Source organism: Nerophis ophidion, linkage group LG14, assembly GCF_033978795.1.
Source record: "Nerophis ophidion isolate RoL-2023_Sa linkage group LG14, RoL_Noph_v1.0, whole genome shotgun sequence".
NCBI lineage: Eukaryota > Metazoa > Chordata > Actinopteri > Syngnathiformes > Syngnathidae > Nerophis > Nerophis ophidion.
The window spans coordinates 3,056,921-3,074,377 of NC_084624.1; the positions used below are offsets into that span (position 1 = coordinate 3,056,921).

The 17,457-nt window shown below is 40.9% G+C and overlaps 1 protein-coding gene across 3 annotated transcripts in view; it reads right to left on the reverse strand.

Annotated features, from left to right (window-relative positions):
• LOC133567965 (piezo-type mechanosensitive ion channel component 2) overlaps positions 1–17,457 on the reverse strand; it is a 230,989-nt gene that overhangs the window by 57,079 nt on the left and 156,453 nt on the right. For 2 of the 3 annotated variants that reach the window (XM_061919617.1, XM_061919616.1), the window contains exons 33-40: positions 15,899–16,002; positions 12,258–12,356; positions 10,159–10,279; positions 10,018–10,080; positions 9,784–9,950; positions 5,042–5,235; positions 3,417–3,590; positions 282–878 (exon numbers count right to left, since the gene is read on the reverse strand). In XM_061919617.1, coding sequence (XP_061775601.1) covers positions 282–878; positions 3,417–3,590; positions 5,042–5,235; positions 9,784–9,950; positions 10,018–10,080; positions 10,159–10,279; positions 12,258–12,356; positions 15,899–16,002 — 1,519 coding nt within the window. The remainder of the gene's footprint in view (positions 1–281; positions 879–3,416; positions 3,591–5,041; positions 5,236–9,783; positions 9,951–10,017; positions 10,081–10,158; positions 10,280–12,257; positions 12,357–15,898; positions 16,003–17,457) is intronic. The other variant, XM_061919618.1, reaches the window with a different exon arrangement.

Consider the following 17,457-nt stretch of genomic DNA (forward strand, 5'->3'; position numbering starts at 1 on the left):
TTGGGAGTCTGAGCCTTCCACTGAACATGCTCATTCTCTCCGCAAGGTCCGAGTGTAGTGGGTGGGAGGTGTTGTCCATAATGGCTAGGAGTTTTGCTAGACTTCTCCTCTCTGACACCACCGCCAGAGAGTCCAGCTCCACTCCCACCACGTTACCCATAATTTTGAAACCCAAACGGATAATGTGTTATCGGCATCACCCACCTCAACAACCCCCCCCCCCCCAATCTCTTGAATTGGGAGGTGTCAAGGTTGGCAAGTATGGTGTTTAGTGGACTTACTTGTTGAGGAGCAGTTCGCTGGCAGTCAGCTCGGTGGTCATGGAGGGCAACATGATGTCAGACCTGCTGTCCGAGCGGCTGTCCGAGGTCATCATCATGCGCCGCTGCCCCCTTTCCACGTCACTCTCGTCACTGACGTCCAGACGGTCGAAGCTGACCGCCTTGCTGTAGCTGGGCGGCACGTCGGCCTCGGAGGTTTTAGAGGCGTCCGTGTCCGGGGTGCAGGGGATCCCTGACGGGGTTTGCACCAAGTCCTGCTGGACCTCGCCGCCATCACTCTCGCTAATTACGTCCTTCTCCTCAGCGGAACCAGCGGATTCCGCTTCTTGTAGAATGTGGGAGGGGACTTCTTCTTGGTTAAAAGACCCAGAGAGAACATTTCCCTCATTTTCTGCTTCCTGTCCTTCAACATCAGGCATCTGTCGGCCATCACTCCCCTCATCCTGCTCCTCCTCCCTGGAAGTCCCTCTACTGCTGACTCGGGCTTCCTCCTCGGACTCATCCAGCTGCTGGGACTTCCAAGGAATGTGGAGCTTGTCTTTGCGTTGCCCTCGCTCGTCCTCCACCTCCTCTTCTATCGTTTCTGTGGTGCCCTGTCTGCAATACAGCACAGCACAGAATGAGGCCGGACAACACTTGTAGTTTATCTTATCAAAAAAATTTGTTTGATATACTGTTTGAATAGAAAAGGCAAACATTGCTTTGGATAAAGTTAAAAAAAAACAGTGATGAAGGGTGTTACATCTGCTAAGGCAGGGGTCCCCAAACTTTTTGACTCGGGGGCCGCATTGGGTTAGAACAGTGTTTTTCAACATTTTTGCGTTGGAAAACCCCAGAGGCACAACACCAGCAAAAATCACTAAAAAACGAAACTTAGTTGACAGTAAAAAGTCGTCGTCGCAATTTTTTGATTTGACGTTAGAGCATAAGCAAGCATGCGTGACTATAGCTCTTGTCTCAAAGTAGGTGTACTGTCACCAACTGTCACATCACACCCTGACTTATTTGGACTTTTTTGCTGTTTTCCTGTGTGTAGTGTTTTACTTCTTGTCTTGCACTTCTATTTTTTTGGGGTATTTTCCTGTAGCAGTTTCATGTCTTCCTTTGAGCGATATTTCCCGCATCTGCTTTGTTTTAGCAATCGAGAATATTTCCGTTGTTTTCACCCTGTGATGAGGTGGCGACTTGTCCAGGGTCTACACCGCCTTCCGCCCGATTGTATCTGAGATGGGCTCCAGCGCCCCCCGTGACCCAGGTAGAAAATGGATGGATTGTCCTTCTTTGCGGGGACATTGTTGATTGTCATGTTCGGATGTACATTGTGGACGCCACCTTTGCTCCTCAGTAAGTCTTTGCTCTCGTCCAGCATTCTGGTTGTTTAATTTGTAGTTCAGTTTTAGTTTTGTTCCACATTACCTTCCCTAGGCTTCGGGGCACTCACCTTTTGTTTATTTTTTTATTTAAGCATTAAATACCTTTTTTATCTGCACACTGCCTCCTGCTGTTTCCATTATCTACACAGCAATTAGCTACCGGCTGCCACCTACTGATATGGGAGAGTATTACACGGTTTTTGTAGACAGCACCGATACTCAACAACAACACATCATTTTCAGACTACAATTACTGGTTTGCAAAAATGTTTTTTTACCCCAAATAGGTGAAATTTGATAATCTCCCACGGCACACCAGACTGTATCTCACGGCACACTAGTGGTTGAAAAACACTGGGTTAGAACAATTTGGTCGGGCTGTATGTAACAGATGTAACACTCTTCATCACTGTTTTTTTCATCTTCATCCAAAGCCATGCTAGACCCCCTATAGAAGCACTAAAACTGGAAGCTGTACATACATACATACATACATACATACATACATACATACATACATATATATATATATATATATATATATATATATATATATATATATATATATATATACACACACACATACATACATACATACATATATATATATGTATATATATATATATACATATATGTGTATATATATATATACATATATGTGTATATATATATATATATATATATATATACATATATATACAGCCCGTTCAAACCCAATGCGGCACCCGAGTCAAAAATATATGTACAAACATGCACACGCATACACAAGTCTCCAAAATGTTACCCACCATGTTGCTACAATAAAAAACAAGCAAAGGAAAATATAAAAAGTGGTACTTTTTTTATAGCATATATATATATATATATATATATATATATATATATATATTTATTCCTCGTGCACTAATTGACAGAAAGAGCATGTACTTGCCGCTGATGATGGCGGGTTGGAGGATTCTTTTTTTTTTTTTTGCCATGGAAAAGGGAGGTTTTTTGGGTTGGTGCATTAATTGTAAGTGTATCTTGCATTTTTTATGTTGATTTGATAAAAAAAAAAATTTAAGTGTTTTTTTTTTTTTTAATTAATTAATAACAATTCTTCTGTGGCTTGGTGGTTGGGGACCACTGTTTTAAACTACTGTAGTGGTGTTCTGTACAAAAAGTGCACTTTAATTTAGTGTTGTTTTGATATTTCATCTTAGTGACATCATGCACAAAAGTGCACTAATAGCTTGTTTTAAAATGTCTCTGACAATCTTGCACTTTCTGTTTGGAAATGACATGAATGTTTGTGCCACTGCTTAATAACTGTTTAATAAATACACTTTTAGTTGTGATTTCCCTCTCTGCATGAAAGTTTAAAAGTAGCATATATGAATGCAGTATGAAGAAGAATGTTTGAATGTAGACACATAGAATCATCATACTGCTGTGATTATATGTATCAAGTATTCATTCAAGGCTAAGGCAAAATATGAAGATATATATCGTGTATCGTGACATGGTCTAAAAATATCGATATATTAATAAAAGGCCATATCGCCCAGCTCTACTTGTTGTGTGTTTGCCCATTAAAATCCATGCGTTATTTAATGTAAAACAATATCACAAAGTTGTTCTTGCGTCGCCCTGATCACACACCTCAGCAAAGGTAAACAATACATGAAGAAGTGGAACACACACACACACACACACACACACACACACACACACGTGATAAGATGGATGTGACACAGGTGTACGTGTGTATCGTCCCCAGCACCTGGACACAAAGCTGCTGCAGCTGTCCACGGACGAGTTGGACATGTCCAGGCCGTACATCTTACGCAGCTTCGGCCTGGCACGCTCGCTGGTTTTGGGGATACACTCTGGCATCCCGTCCAGGTCCTCCAGGGTGGACTGACGTGAAAACAACGTGGTGGCCTCCGTGTAGGCACTGAGAGAGACGGCAGCGGCGGCATGAGATGGAATGTTAAACAACACAGACGGATGACTTGGGATGTGTCATAATGGAAGGTGAACATTTTACAGACCCTGTTTCCACAAGAGTTGGGAAATTGTGTTAGATGTAAATATAAACAGAATACAATGATTTGCAAAGCCTTTTCAACCCATATTCAGTTGAATACGCTACAAAGACAACATATTTGATGTTCAAACTCATAAACATGTTTTTTTTTGCAAATAATCATTAACTTTAGAATTTGATGCCAGCAACACGTGACAAAGAAGTTGGGAAAGGTGGCAATAAATACTGATAAAGTTGAGGAATGCTCATCAAACACTTATTTGGAACATCCCACAGGTGTGCAGGCTAATTGGGAACAGGTGGGTGCCATGATTGGCTATAAAAACAGCTTCCCAAAAAATGCTCAGTCTTTCACAAGAAAGGATGGGGTGAGGTACACCCCTTTGTCCACAACTGCGTGAGCAAATAGTCAAACAGTTTAAGAACAACCTTTCTCAAAGTGACATTGCAAGAAATTTAGGGATTTCAACATCTACGATCCATAATATCATCAAAAGGTTCAGAGAATCTGGAGAAATCACTCCACGTAAGTGGCATGGCCGGAAACCAACATTGAATGACCGTGACCTTCCATCCCTCAGACGGCACTGTATCAAAAACGGACATCAGTTTCTAAAGGATATCACCACATGGGCTCAGGAGCGCTTCAGAAAACCACTGTCACTGTCGCTACATCTGTAAGTGCAAGTTAAAGCTCTACTATGCAAAGCGAAAGCCATTTATCAACAACATCCAGAAACGCCGCCGGCTTTTCTGGGCCGAGATCATCTAAGAGGGACTGATGCAAAAAAAATGAGACCTTTTTGCTCAATATATAGAAAAATATTCGTAAATGAAGTAAATGCTAGTGCCATTATCTTGACATCATGATATGTGCTCGGCATTATGATTTTTTTTTCATGCCTCAAGTAAGAAATTATTACTTTACAAAAGTACTTTTATACTTGTGAGTATTCATGACACAGCTTATATTCTACTTTCAAGCATGTTTTACTCAATATAGCTCATCAAATCTCAGCAACAAGCTGTAATATCTTACTGACATCATTTAGGACCAAAACCCTTAAAACAAGTAAAACACTAACATAAAATCTGCTTAGTGAGAAGAATTATCTTATCAGACAGAAAATAAGCAAATATCACACTTATTTGAGATATTTAATCTTACTTAGATTTCAGTTTTTGCAGTGCAGACAGTGAGAGTATAACTTGAACACTGATGTTTTGTGTGTGTTTTTGTCTTGTTTTGTTTACCTGACTTAAACAGGTTGGAAAACTTCTTCGGGTGTTAGTGGTCAATTGTGTGGAATATGTCCTGTACTGTGCAATCTACTAATACAAGTTTCAACCAGTCTTACCTGGATATGCTGTCCCTGGAGGCCGTGGAAGCCTGACTCTCCATGAAGTAGCCCCTCCGTCTTGGACGCTGCCTGGAAGAACCCCCGGTTGACTCGTCCTCACTGAGCAGGTCCATGCTGGCCTGCCGGGACATGTTGAGCCTCATGGCCTTCTGGTAGTAGACGTGGATGCTCTCCCGGGACGGCACATTGCCCTGGTAGAGATGTCAGGGTTATTAGATGTTCTGTATATAAACACACATCTACACTGCAAAAACTGACATCTCAGTTAGATGACATATCTCAAATAAGGTTGATACTTGCTTTTTTTTCCGTCTGATAAGATCATTCTTCTCACCAAACAGATTTTATGTTAGATCAGGGGTCACCAACACCAGGTCGGCCGTGAGGACCAGATGAGTCGCCCGCTGGTCTGTTCTAAAAATAGCTCAAATAGCAGCACTTACCAGTGAGCTGCCTCTATTTTTTACATTTTATTTATTTACTAGCAAGCTGGTCTCGCTTTGCTCGACATTTTTAATTCTAAGAGAGACAAAACTCAAATAGAATTTGAAAATCCAAGAAAATATTTTAAAGACTTGGTCTTCACTTGTTTAAATAAATTCATTTATTTTTTACTTTGCTTCTTATAACTTTCAGAAATACAATTTTAGAGAAAAAATACAACCTTAAAAATGATTTTAGGATTTTTAAACACATATACCTTTTTACCTTTTAAATTCCTTCCTCTTCTTTCCTGACAATTTAAATCATTGTTCAAGTAAAAATTTGTTTTTTAATTTTAAAGAATAATAAATACATTTTAATTTAATTCTTCATTTTAGCTTCTGTTTTTTCGACGAAGAATATTTGTGAAATATTTATTCAAACTTATTAGGATTAAAATTCAAAAATTATTCTGGAAAATCTAGAAAATCTGTAGAATCAAATTTAAATTTATTTCAAAGTCTTTTGAATTTTAAAATTTTTGTTCTGGAAAATCTAGAAGAAATAATGATTTGTCTTTGTTAGAAATATAGCTTGGTCCAATTTGTTATATATTCTAACAAAGTGCAGATTGGATTTTAACCTATTTAAAACATGTCATCAAAAATATATATTTGTGAGAAATCATTAAGATGATCAGTGTTTCCACAAAGATAAATATCATTAATTATTAATAATAACATAGAGTTAAAGGTAAATTGAGCAAATTGGCTATTTCTGGCAATGTATTGAAGTGTGTATCAAACTGGTAGCCCTTCACATTAATCAGTACCCAAGAAGTAGCTCTTGCTTTCAAAAAGGTTGCTGACCCCTGTGTTAGAGTGTTTTTCTTGTTTTAAGGGTTTTGGTTCTAAAAGATCTTTTTAATTTATTTATTACAGCTTGTTGCTGAGATTTGATGAGCTATATTGAGTAAAACATGCTTGAAAGTAGAATATCAACTGTTGCAAAGCTGTGTCATCAACACAAGTAGAAAACTACTTTTTTAAAGTAATACTTTCTTATTTCAAGCATGAAAAAAAAAAAAATCATGACTTTGACACACTTGTGTTTCATAATTACAACAGATGACGGCCAAATGGACTTTGCTGTTTTATTTTCAATGAAGCAATAGAAAATATGTACTCATAGTAGTACAGTTGGCACAGTACAGTAAAGTGACTATTTAAACATTAAACGTGACATTTCAAATCAGGAGACCGAGTAGGAGCTTCTATCCTCGAGACATCAAACTGCTCAACTCCAACGCTGATAAAACTTTATCCCAATTACAAAAAAACACGACGCACAAGAATCACTTTACTTTCCACTGTAATAACCAGACTACAATACTTTTCATTCAATGACTGTAAATCATGTAAAAATAATGTAGAAACAAGAGTATAAAGAAGTCAAACTGTTCCATTAGCTTTGTTCATACTACTATCACTACTCAACTGCCAAAGAACTGTAACACCTTCATATTTGTTGCTGCCTATACTGTACATACTGTATATACTATTTGATCCTGCACTGGTACTGTATTTGACTTCTGTACTTCTACTTGTACTGATACTTCTACCATAACTTCTGTGACTTATTGTGCAACTTAATCGCCTTGTAATTAATGTACATCAGAGTTATTCAATATTTTGTATTTAGTGCATTAGATTCTGCAACTAGTGTTTGGATCCTACTGTACACAATATCTGAAGAGCATGCAAAAAAAGCATTTCACTGTGGTGTAGTCTGCATGTGACCAATAAACTTTGAACCTTTCAAACAACTTTGAACGGAGAGAGTTCATGCACATTCAGATAAATTCTTCAAAATTACAATAGAAAAAGATTTGGGCCAGGCTGCATATTTGTGCACTAATTGCATATTTGTGCACTAATTGACTGAAAGAGCACACACTTGGTGCGATGATGTCATGTTATTGATGGAAAATGCATCTTTAGACGGTATGATTAACCTGAGCGGCTCGGAGACCTTGAAAGTAACAAGAAGTTGCCTTTTCATTAAGAAAAATAAATCAGTTTTTAGTATAAGTTTGCTGGTTTCCAGAAATGTAATGCTGAGTACATATTGTGTGAAGATAATGGCACTAGCATTTACTTCATTTAAGAACATTTTTCAACATATTGAGCAAAAAGGTCTCTTTTTTTTTCTACCGAGAAAAGTACAGTTGTTATTAGTGAGAATATACTTATTTTAAGTTGTTTTGGGGTTCATTGAAGTTAACATGAATTGGTTAACGTGGACCCCGACTTAAACAAGTTGAAAAACTTATTGGGGTGTTACCATTTAGTGGTCAATTGTACAGAATATGTACTGTACTGTGCAATCTACTAATAAAAGTATCAATCAATCAATCAAATCTAATTTTACTTGTTTTGGAAAGTCTTGACAAGCCAAATTTTCTTGTTCTATTGGCAAATAAGTTTGCTTGGTTCAAATAAAATAGCCCTCATTTTTGTATTTTTTTTTTTTTGAACACTGACTATTTTGCAGTGTATTGATCAAATGTACAAACCCCGTTTCCATATGAGTTGGGAAATTGTGTTAGATGTAAATATAAACAGAATACAATGATTTGCAAATCCTTTTCAAGCCATATTCAGTTGAATATGCTACAAAGACAACATATTTCATGTTCAAACTCAAACATTATTTTTTTTGCAAATAATCATTAACTTTAGAATTTGATGCCAGCAACACGTGACAAAGAAGTTGGGAAAGGTGGCAATAAATACTGATAAAGTTGAGGAATGCTCATCAAACACTTATTTGGAACATCCCACAGGTGTGCAGGCTAATTGGGAACAGGTGGTGCCATGATTGGCTATAAAAACAGCTTCCCAAAAAATGCTCAGTCTTTCACAAGAAAGGATGGGGCGAGGTACACCCCTTTGTCCACAACTGCGTGAGCAAATAGTCAAACAGTTTAAGAACAACCTTTCTCAAAGTGACATTGCAAGAAATTTAGGGATTTCAACATCTACGCTCCATAATATCATCAAAAGGTTCAGAGAATCTGGAGAAATCACTCCACGTAAGCAGCATGGCCGGAAACCAATATTGAGTGAGCGTGACCTTTGATCCCTCAGACGGCACTGTATCAAAAACCGACATCAATCTCTCAAGGATATCACCACATGGGCTCAGGAACACTTCATAAAACCACTGTCACTAAATACAGTTCGTCGCTACATCTGTAAGTGCAAGTTAAAGCTCTACTATGCAAAGCGAAAGCCATTCATCAACAACATCCATAAATGTCCGCTGGCTTCTCTGGGCCCGAGATCATCTAAGACGGACTGATGCAAAGTGGAAAAGTGTTCTGTGGTCTGACGAGTCCACATTTCAAATTGTTTTTGGAAATATTCGACATGGTGTCATCTGGACCAAAGGGGAAGCGAACCATCCAGACTGTTATCGACGCAAAGTTCAAAAGCCAGCATGTGTGATGGTATGGGGGTGCATTAGTGCCCAAGGCATGGGTAACTTACACATCTGTGAAGGCACCATTAATGCTGAAAGGTACATACAGGTTTTGGAACAACATATGCTGCCATCTAAGCGCCGTCTTTTTCATGGACGCCCCTGCTTATTTCAGCAAGAGAATGCCAAGCCACATTCAGCACGTGTTACAACAGCATGGCTTCGTAAAAAAAGAATGCGGGTACTTTCCTGGCCCGCCTGCAGTCCAGACCTGTCTCCCATGGAAAATGTGTGGTGCATTATGAAGCGTAAAATAGGACAGCGGAGACCCCGGACTGTTGAAGGACGGAAGCTCTACATAAAACAAGAATGGGAAAGACTTCCACTTTCAAAGCTTCAACAATTAGTTTCCTCCGTTCCCAAACGTTTATTGAGTGTTGTTAAAAGAAAAGGTGATGTAACACAGTGGTGAACATGCCCTTTCCCAACTACTTTGGCACGTGTTGCAGCCATGAAATTCTAAGTTAATTATCATTTGCAAAAAAATAAAGTTTATGAGTTGAACATCAAATATGTTGTCTTTGTAGCATATTCAACTGAATATGGCTTGAAAAGGATTTGCAAATCATTGTATTCTGTTTATATTTACATCTAACACAATTTCCCAACTCATATGGAAACGGGGTTTGTATACAAAAAGATAAAAATAAACACCCTCTGGAATATCATAAACCATGAAAATGTTCCTTACAGAACAGTAAACTGACATGCAGTTACTTAAAGTGCATGTTTCAGCAGAAGTAAAAGCCACGATGGCGTTGTCCTCTGCACACCTTCTTGACCTCCCGGGTGAGCATGCAGCGCTCGATGCGCAGCACGGTGGAGATGTCGATGTACTCCCTGCACACGTCGTTCATCCACTTGGTGAAGCTGTCCACGGTGGTCTGCAGGAGCACCCACGTGAACTTGATAATGTTGAACACTCGCTTGATGATGTTGTCTGGAAGGTAACGTCACATCTGGTTAGGACACGCCAGGAGAGACAGAATGAGTGCCAGGAAGCTGACCTGGACCAGAGTTCTTCTTTACATCGTCGTCGGACATCTCGCCCACCTCGATGCCCACATGAGCTGCTCAACATACACAATACATGTCTTTGAACTATCCTCATATTTCAAGTTACTGATACTTTAGTCCCGTTTGCTTACTTTCTTTTTTGCTTTTCTTTCGTCGGATCCCCTTGGTGTATCGCTTCCAGAGTTTGCGTTTCTCCTTGCCTCGCGCCTTCAGGGCAGCTTTAGAGTTGGTGATCCAGGCGTGGTAGAGGAACTGCAGTTTAAGATTGGCACAAATGAAAGAAAACGCTCACATGGTCAAGTTTAAACACAAAGTGACTGCAAAAAGCACAGAGCTCATCATTCTCATCCACTTATGAGCTGCAATTTGCCTCCAAAATCAGGGAATTCTGTCATCGGTTCTTAAAGGAATGCGCAGAAAAGACACACGGAAACTAGTCTCAGTGAGTAGCATGCATTACAAGCTAGAGATGTCCGATAAAGTCTTTTTTGCCGATATCAAATATTGTCCAACTCTTAATTACCGATACCGATATATACAGTCGTGGAATTAACACATTATTTGCCTCATTTTGTTGGATGCATTAAACAATATAACAAGGTTTTCCAAAATAAATCAACTCAAGTTATGGAAAAAAATGCCAACATGGCACTGCCATATTTATTATTGAAGTCACAAAGTGCATTATTTTTTTTTTTAACATGCCTCAAAGGCAACTTGGAATTTGGGACATGCTCTCCCTGAGAAAGCATGAGGAGGTTGAGGTAGGCGGAGTTGAGGGGGGGAGGTGTATATTGTAGCGTCCTGGAAGAGTTAGGGCTGCAAAGGGTTCTGGGTATTTGTATTGTTGTGTTACGGTGTGGATTTTCTCCCGAAATGTGTTTGTCATTCTTCTTTGGTGTGGGTTCACAGTGTGGCGCATATTTGTAACAGTGAAAGTTTTTGATACGTCCACCCTCAATGTGACCTGTGTGGCTGTTGACCAAGTATGCATTGCATTCACTGGTTTATTGGCGCTCTGTACTTCTCCCTACGTCCGTGTACACAGCGGCCTTATAAAAAGTCATGCATTTTACTTTTTGAAACTGATACGGATAATTTTGAAACCGATACCGATCATTTCCGATTTTACATTTTAAAGTAGGGGTCTCAAACTCACTTCACCTGGGGGCCACTGGATGCAGAGTCTGGGTGAGGCTGGGCCGCAAGAAAAGATTTCTTTAAAAAAATATTGCATACTCCTCAACATGTCTAGTTGTATAATAATGTTTCAAATTGTATTCAACTTTCTCTGTGCAAATAAGACACGTCGGGGTGTCCCTGTGCTCAACTAAGAAATATTGCATCTCTCACTTTTCCTGGAATTATCTTTGCTCATCACTAACCTTTCTCTTCACTGCAGGATTTGAAAAAGACATGTTTGGGGTTGTAGAATATATTTGTATCTAGCCCACGCAAGGAGAATAATGTTATTTCCACAATGTGTGTCACTCTTCTTTTGCTCCCTACAGCAACACGGCGGTCGGCGGATAATAGCCGGGAAAGTACCAGGATAGCAAGCGCAAAAAAGTGAGGGCTCCCAGAGTGTTATCCAACATCATATAGAAATACATGTAGTGTTCATCGTGTGAGGCAATGCAAATTAAACAATAAAAAAAACAAGTAACGGTTTGAATTGGTCCAGATTATGGGGGACTCATATTACTGACGGACAGGTGTCGCGGTGTGACTGCAGCCAGGCACATAAGAAACCCCTCATCTCCATGGCAACATCTCTGTCGCTTTCACTCATTTGCCGCTTTTCCACTAATGCAGGGGTAGGTAACCCAGAATGTTGTAGAGCCATTTTGGAGTCAAATAACACAACGCTGTCAATTTGTATAAAACTCACGGGCCGCACTAACATTAAACATTAAACTTTAAAATAAGGTCTCGCGGCCCGCGACCCCTGTTTTAAAGCATTTGTCAGCCGATAAAATCGTCAGTCTGATATTATCGGACATCCCTATCACAAACCCTTGATCTGTACTCCATGCAACATCTTCCAATCAATCGCAGGCAAGCATTCAAGGGTCAAAACTGCACTCATTTCCTCATTAAATGTGCTCAGAGGCCACAGAGACATGTTGACATCGCACTGATCAGAAACACTTCATGGTTGGAACAATCAACACTTTGTTTGTTGTCATGCAGAAAGAAGAAAAGGTGTGTTACTTATGCTGGTGTTTACCTTGCCTGCCTTCATTACATACTGAAGCACAGTTTTTGGCAGCTTTATGACAGACTTGGGCAAAGCCAGAACTGCTGACACAAACTTCCCGATAGCTCGCTATACAGGAAGGAGCACACAGGTGTAGAGAGGAGGAAACAGGTGGAGGGGGTAAACAGGTAGGGTGACCATTCAGGTGAAGAGCGGGAGGAGTTGGGAAGAGGATACAGGTGGAAGATGAAACCATTTGGACACAGGGGTAGATAGACAACAGGACACCATCGTGGAGGAGAGGACAGGGCAAACGTTAGAATAGGTGGGTAGGAGATACAGGTGTAAGGAAAAATAGCATGGAAAGCATACACGGGCGGGGAGGAGATACAGGTGGAGAAGGTTACACAAAACAATCAAAGCAAAGGTAGTTTGAACATATGTGGATGAAGAATAAAGGTGGGTAGAGAACAAGTGGAGGGAAGATGCCACAGGTGGATTGGACAGATGGCAAGAAAGGATGTAAAAGAGAGGTAGAGGGAAGACGATTACAGATGGTTGTTGGGAAGAGAGACAGAAGACAAGAGCGGGGAGGAGACACAGGTGGAGAAGGTTACACAGGACAATCGAAGCAAAGGTGGTTTGAACATATGTGGATGAAGAATACATGTGGTATTGGAGAAAATACAGGTGGGCCGAGAACACGGGCAGAGATAAGTGGAGGGAAGATGCCACAGGTGGATTGGATTAATGGCAAGAAAGGATACAAACGAGGTAGGGGGGAAGACGAACGAGTGGGGAAGAGACACAGGTGGAGAAGGTTACACAGGACAATCGAAACAAAGGTGGTTTGAACATTTGTGGATGAAGAATACATGTGGTATTGGAGAAAATACAGGTGGGCCGAGAACACAGGCAGAGATAAGTGGAGGGAAGATGCCACAGGTGGATTGGATTAATGGCAAGAAAGGATACAAACGAGAGGTATGGGGGAAGACGAACGAGTGGGGAAGAGACACAGGTGGAGAAGGTTACACAGGACAATCGAAACAAAGGTGGTTTGAACATTTGTGGATGAAGAATACATGTGGTATTGGAGAAAATACAGGTGGGTAGAGAACACAGGCAGAGACAAGTGGAGGGAAGATGCCACAGGTGGATTGGACAGATGGCAAGAAAGGATGTAAAAGAGAGGTAGAGGGAAGACGATTACAGATGGTTGTTGGGAAGAGAGACAGAAGACAAGAGCGGGGAGGAGACACAGGTGGAGAAGGTTACACAGGACAATCGAAGCAAAGGTGGTTTGAACATATGTGGATGAAGAATACATGTGGTATTGGAGAAAATACAGGTGGGCCGAGAACACGGGCAGAGATAAGTGGAGGGAAGATGCCACAGGTGGATTAGATTAATGGCAAGAAAGGATACAAACGAGAGGTAGGGGGGAAGACGAACAAGTGGGGAAGAGACACAGGTGGAGAAGGTTACACAGGACAATCGAAGCAAAGGTGGTTTGAACATATGTGGATGAAGAATAATTGTGGTATTAGAGAAAGTACAGGTGGGTAGAGAACACAGGCAGAGACAAGTGGAGGGAAGATGCCACAGGTGGATTGGACAGATGGCAAGAAAGGATGTAAAAGAGAGGTAGAGGGAAGACGATTACAGATGGTTGTTGGGAAGAGAGACAGAAGACAAGAGCGGGGAGGAGACACAGGTGGAGAAGGTTACACAGGACAATCGAAGCAAAGGTGGTTTGAACATATGTGGATGAAGAATACATGTGGTATTGGAGAAAATACAGGTGGGCCGAGAACACGGGCAGAGATAAGTGGAGGGAAGATGCCACAGGTGGATTAGATTAATGGCAAGAAAGGATACAAACGAGAGGTAGGGGGGAAGACGAACAAGTGGGGAAGAGACACAGGTGGAGAAGGTTACACAGGACAATCGAAGCAAAGGTGGTTTGAACATATGTGGATGAAGAATAATTGTGGTATTGGAGAAAATACAGGTGGGTAGAGAACACAGGCAGAGACAAGTGGAGGGAAGATGCCACAGGTGGATTGGATTAATGGCAAGAAAGGATACAAAAGAGAGGGAGGGGGATGACGATTACAGATGGTTGGGAAGAGAGACCGAAGACATAGGACAATCAAAGCAAAGGTGGTTTCAACATATGTGGATGAAGAATAAATGTGGTATTGGAGAAAATACAGGTGGGTAGAGAAGAAGTGGAGGGAAGATGCCACAGGTGGATTGGACAGATGGCAAGAAAGGATGCAAAAGAAAGGTAGTGGGAAGACAATAACAGATGGTTGTTGAGAAGAGAGACAGAAGACACGAGCAGGGAGGAGACACAGGTGGAGACACAGGTGGAGAAGGTTAGTCAAGTCTGTTAGTCATACATCAGAGAAGTGGTGTTTGGTTATAAACGTGTTCTTAGACACAAAGATAAATAAAATCATTTCAAAAGATAATTGTGTGTAGCACAGCATGTGATTAATGACAACAGTGTTTGTGTTGCTGTTCTGCCAGAAAACAACAATTTCACCCGGGGCCATACTTGCCAACCTGGAGACCTCTGATTTCGTGAGGCGGGGGGTGTGGGGTGTGGGCGTGGTTTAGGGGGTGTGGTTAAGAGGGGAGGAATATATTTACAGCCAATTCACCAACTCGATTATTTCATATATATTTCATATATATGTATGAAATACTTGACTTTCAGTGAATCTTAGCTATATATATTTATTTTATTATATATATATAAATAAAATAAATAGTTGAATTTCAGACGGCACCTATCTAATACACAGTAATAAAAACATAGTTCTACTAACTGTACTGTGCTTGCTGGTTACTTAAAAAAAACAACACTTACCTTTCACTATTTCAGTAACGTCACTTCTGAGTTTCCAGAAGATGGCGCCAGTATGTGCTTTGCCCTGCCGTCTCTCGCTGTCAGTTCTGTTCGTTTTTGTGTTGTTTGTGTCTATTTTCGCCTCTGTCAGCTCACTACTTGTGGATGACCGCCAAACAATGTTGGATCGTTGCCCCTTTCCCACTGATATGATCAACTTCGACGTTGGTTTTTCGACGTCCCAGTCAGCTTTTTCACCTGGCCGGATTCCTGCCTTCCTTTCCCGCCACCTGCGGGCTGTGCGTCGGGCCCCACCTGGTTTAGCTGCACCCTTGGACGTGCTGGCCCCCGCCAGGTTCGGTCTTGTGAATGCAAGATCTTTGAAAAACAAAACGTTTATCTTGAAGGATTTCTTCACTTTCCGCGGACTTGACTTCCTCTGTTTGACAGAAACATGGCTGAGAGCCGGTGAGTCCGCCCCCCTTAATGAACTTCTGCCTCCGGAGTGTTCCTACTTTAATTCTCTGTGGTCGTCCGGTTGAAAAGGAGGAGGATTAGCAGTCGTTTTTAAAAATGACTTTAAATGCTGTCAGATCTGCTTGCAATCCTCCTTTTCAAGCTTCGAACTGTGCATGTTTGAGCTGGAGGGGGCGTGGCCTCCAGCTCCGGCTAAATTTAGAGATTTTCGGGAGAAAATTTCTTCCGGGAGAGGCGCTGAATTTCGGGAGTCTCCCGGAAAATCTGGGAGGGTTGGCAAGTACGCCCGTGGCACAGTTCCAATAAAGAACATCTGAAAGGAACAAAAAGGCACCTGAAAGGCCGACTTCTTTGGCAGCTCCTCGTCCTTCTGCTCCTCCTCCTCCTCCTCGTCCTCGCTGTCCGTTTCAAACAAGTAATACTCGCCACTTCTAACCACTGAGAGGAACAGCACAGATCACTTTGGAGTTTCCACAACAGCACAAACAACAACAACATGGAGGGCTGCAAAGGGGACCCTCACTGAAAGGAATAAAAGACGTCCAAACAAGTGAAAAACTGCGACTTGACATACTTAAAACATGTGACTAACACGTGACTAATATGCGACTAACAAGGTGACTAACACGTGACTAATATGCGACTAACAAGGTGACTAACACGTGACTAATATGCGACTAACAAGGTGACTAACACGTGACTAATATGCAACTAACAAGGTGACTAACACGTGACTAATATGCGACTAACAAGGTGACTAACACGTGACTAATATGCGACTAACAAGGTGACTAACACGTGACTAATATGCAACTAACAAGGTGACTAACACGTGACTAATATGCGACTAACAAGGTGACTAACACGTGACTAATATGCAACTAACAAGGTGACTAACACGTGACTAATATGCAACTAACAAGGTGACTAACACGTGACTAATATGCGACTAACACGTGACTAACATGCGACTAACAAGGTGACTAATATGCGACTAACAATGTGACTAAGACGTGACTAATATGCGAGTAACAATGTGACTATCATGGCTACGAGCAGAAAGCGCAGTGATGATTTTGAGTGGACAGCAGAGTTAAAATCAATAAGGCTGACTTGTGTCCTTGAACAGAAAGTGTGTGTGTGTGGGGGGGGGGGGGGGGGGGGGGGGGGGTGAAGGGGATGCTGGGATACGGCGAAATGATTTCAAGTGTCGGGGTCGGGAAAAGGTGGGAATGCAGTAGCAGACATGAGTGATGACCAGACAAGTAACCCAGGCCACATCGCTAACTCACATGTTTAAATTCGGGCGGCCAGAAAGAAAGAGTTGACTGGTGTGATTAGTGACAAAAATTACATTAGTCAGGTGTTTAAGCAAATTAATCACGCTGTTTATTTTGAGCGTAGATGCTCAAACGGGGGTGCAGCTTGCTATATGGTCAGTAGGGCTGTGGGAAAAATTGATTTGAATATAAATCAAATCTGTTGTGCGATTCAGAATAGATTCCCATTTTTTTTTTTTAATCAATTTTTTTTTTTTAATCAATCCAACAAACCACTACACAGCAATACCATAACAATGCAATCCAATTCCAAAACCGAACCTGAGCCAGCAACACTCAGAACTGCAATAAACAGAGCAATTGAGAGGAGACACAAACACCACACAGAACAAAACAAAAGTAGTGAATATTATCAACAACAGTATCAATATTAGTTATCATTTCAGCATAGCAGTGACTAAAAATCCCTCATTGACATTATCATTAGACATTTATAAAAATAATAAAAAAGAACAATAGTGTCACAGTGGCTTACACTTGCATGGCATCTCATAAGCTGGACAACACACTGTGTCCAATGTTTTCACAAAGATAAAATAAGTCATAATTTACA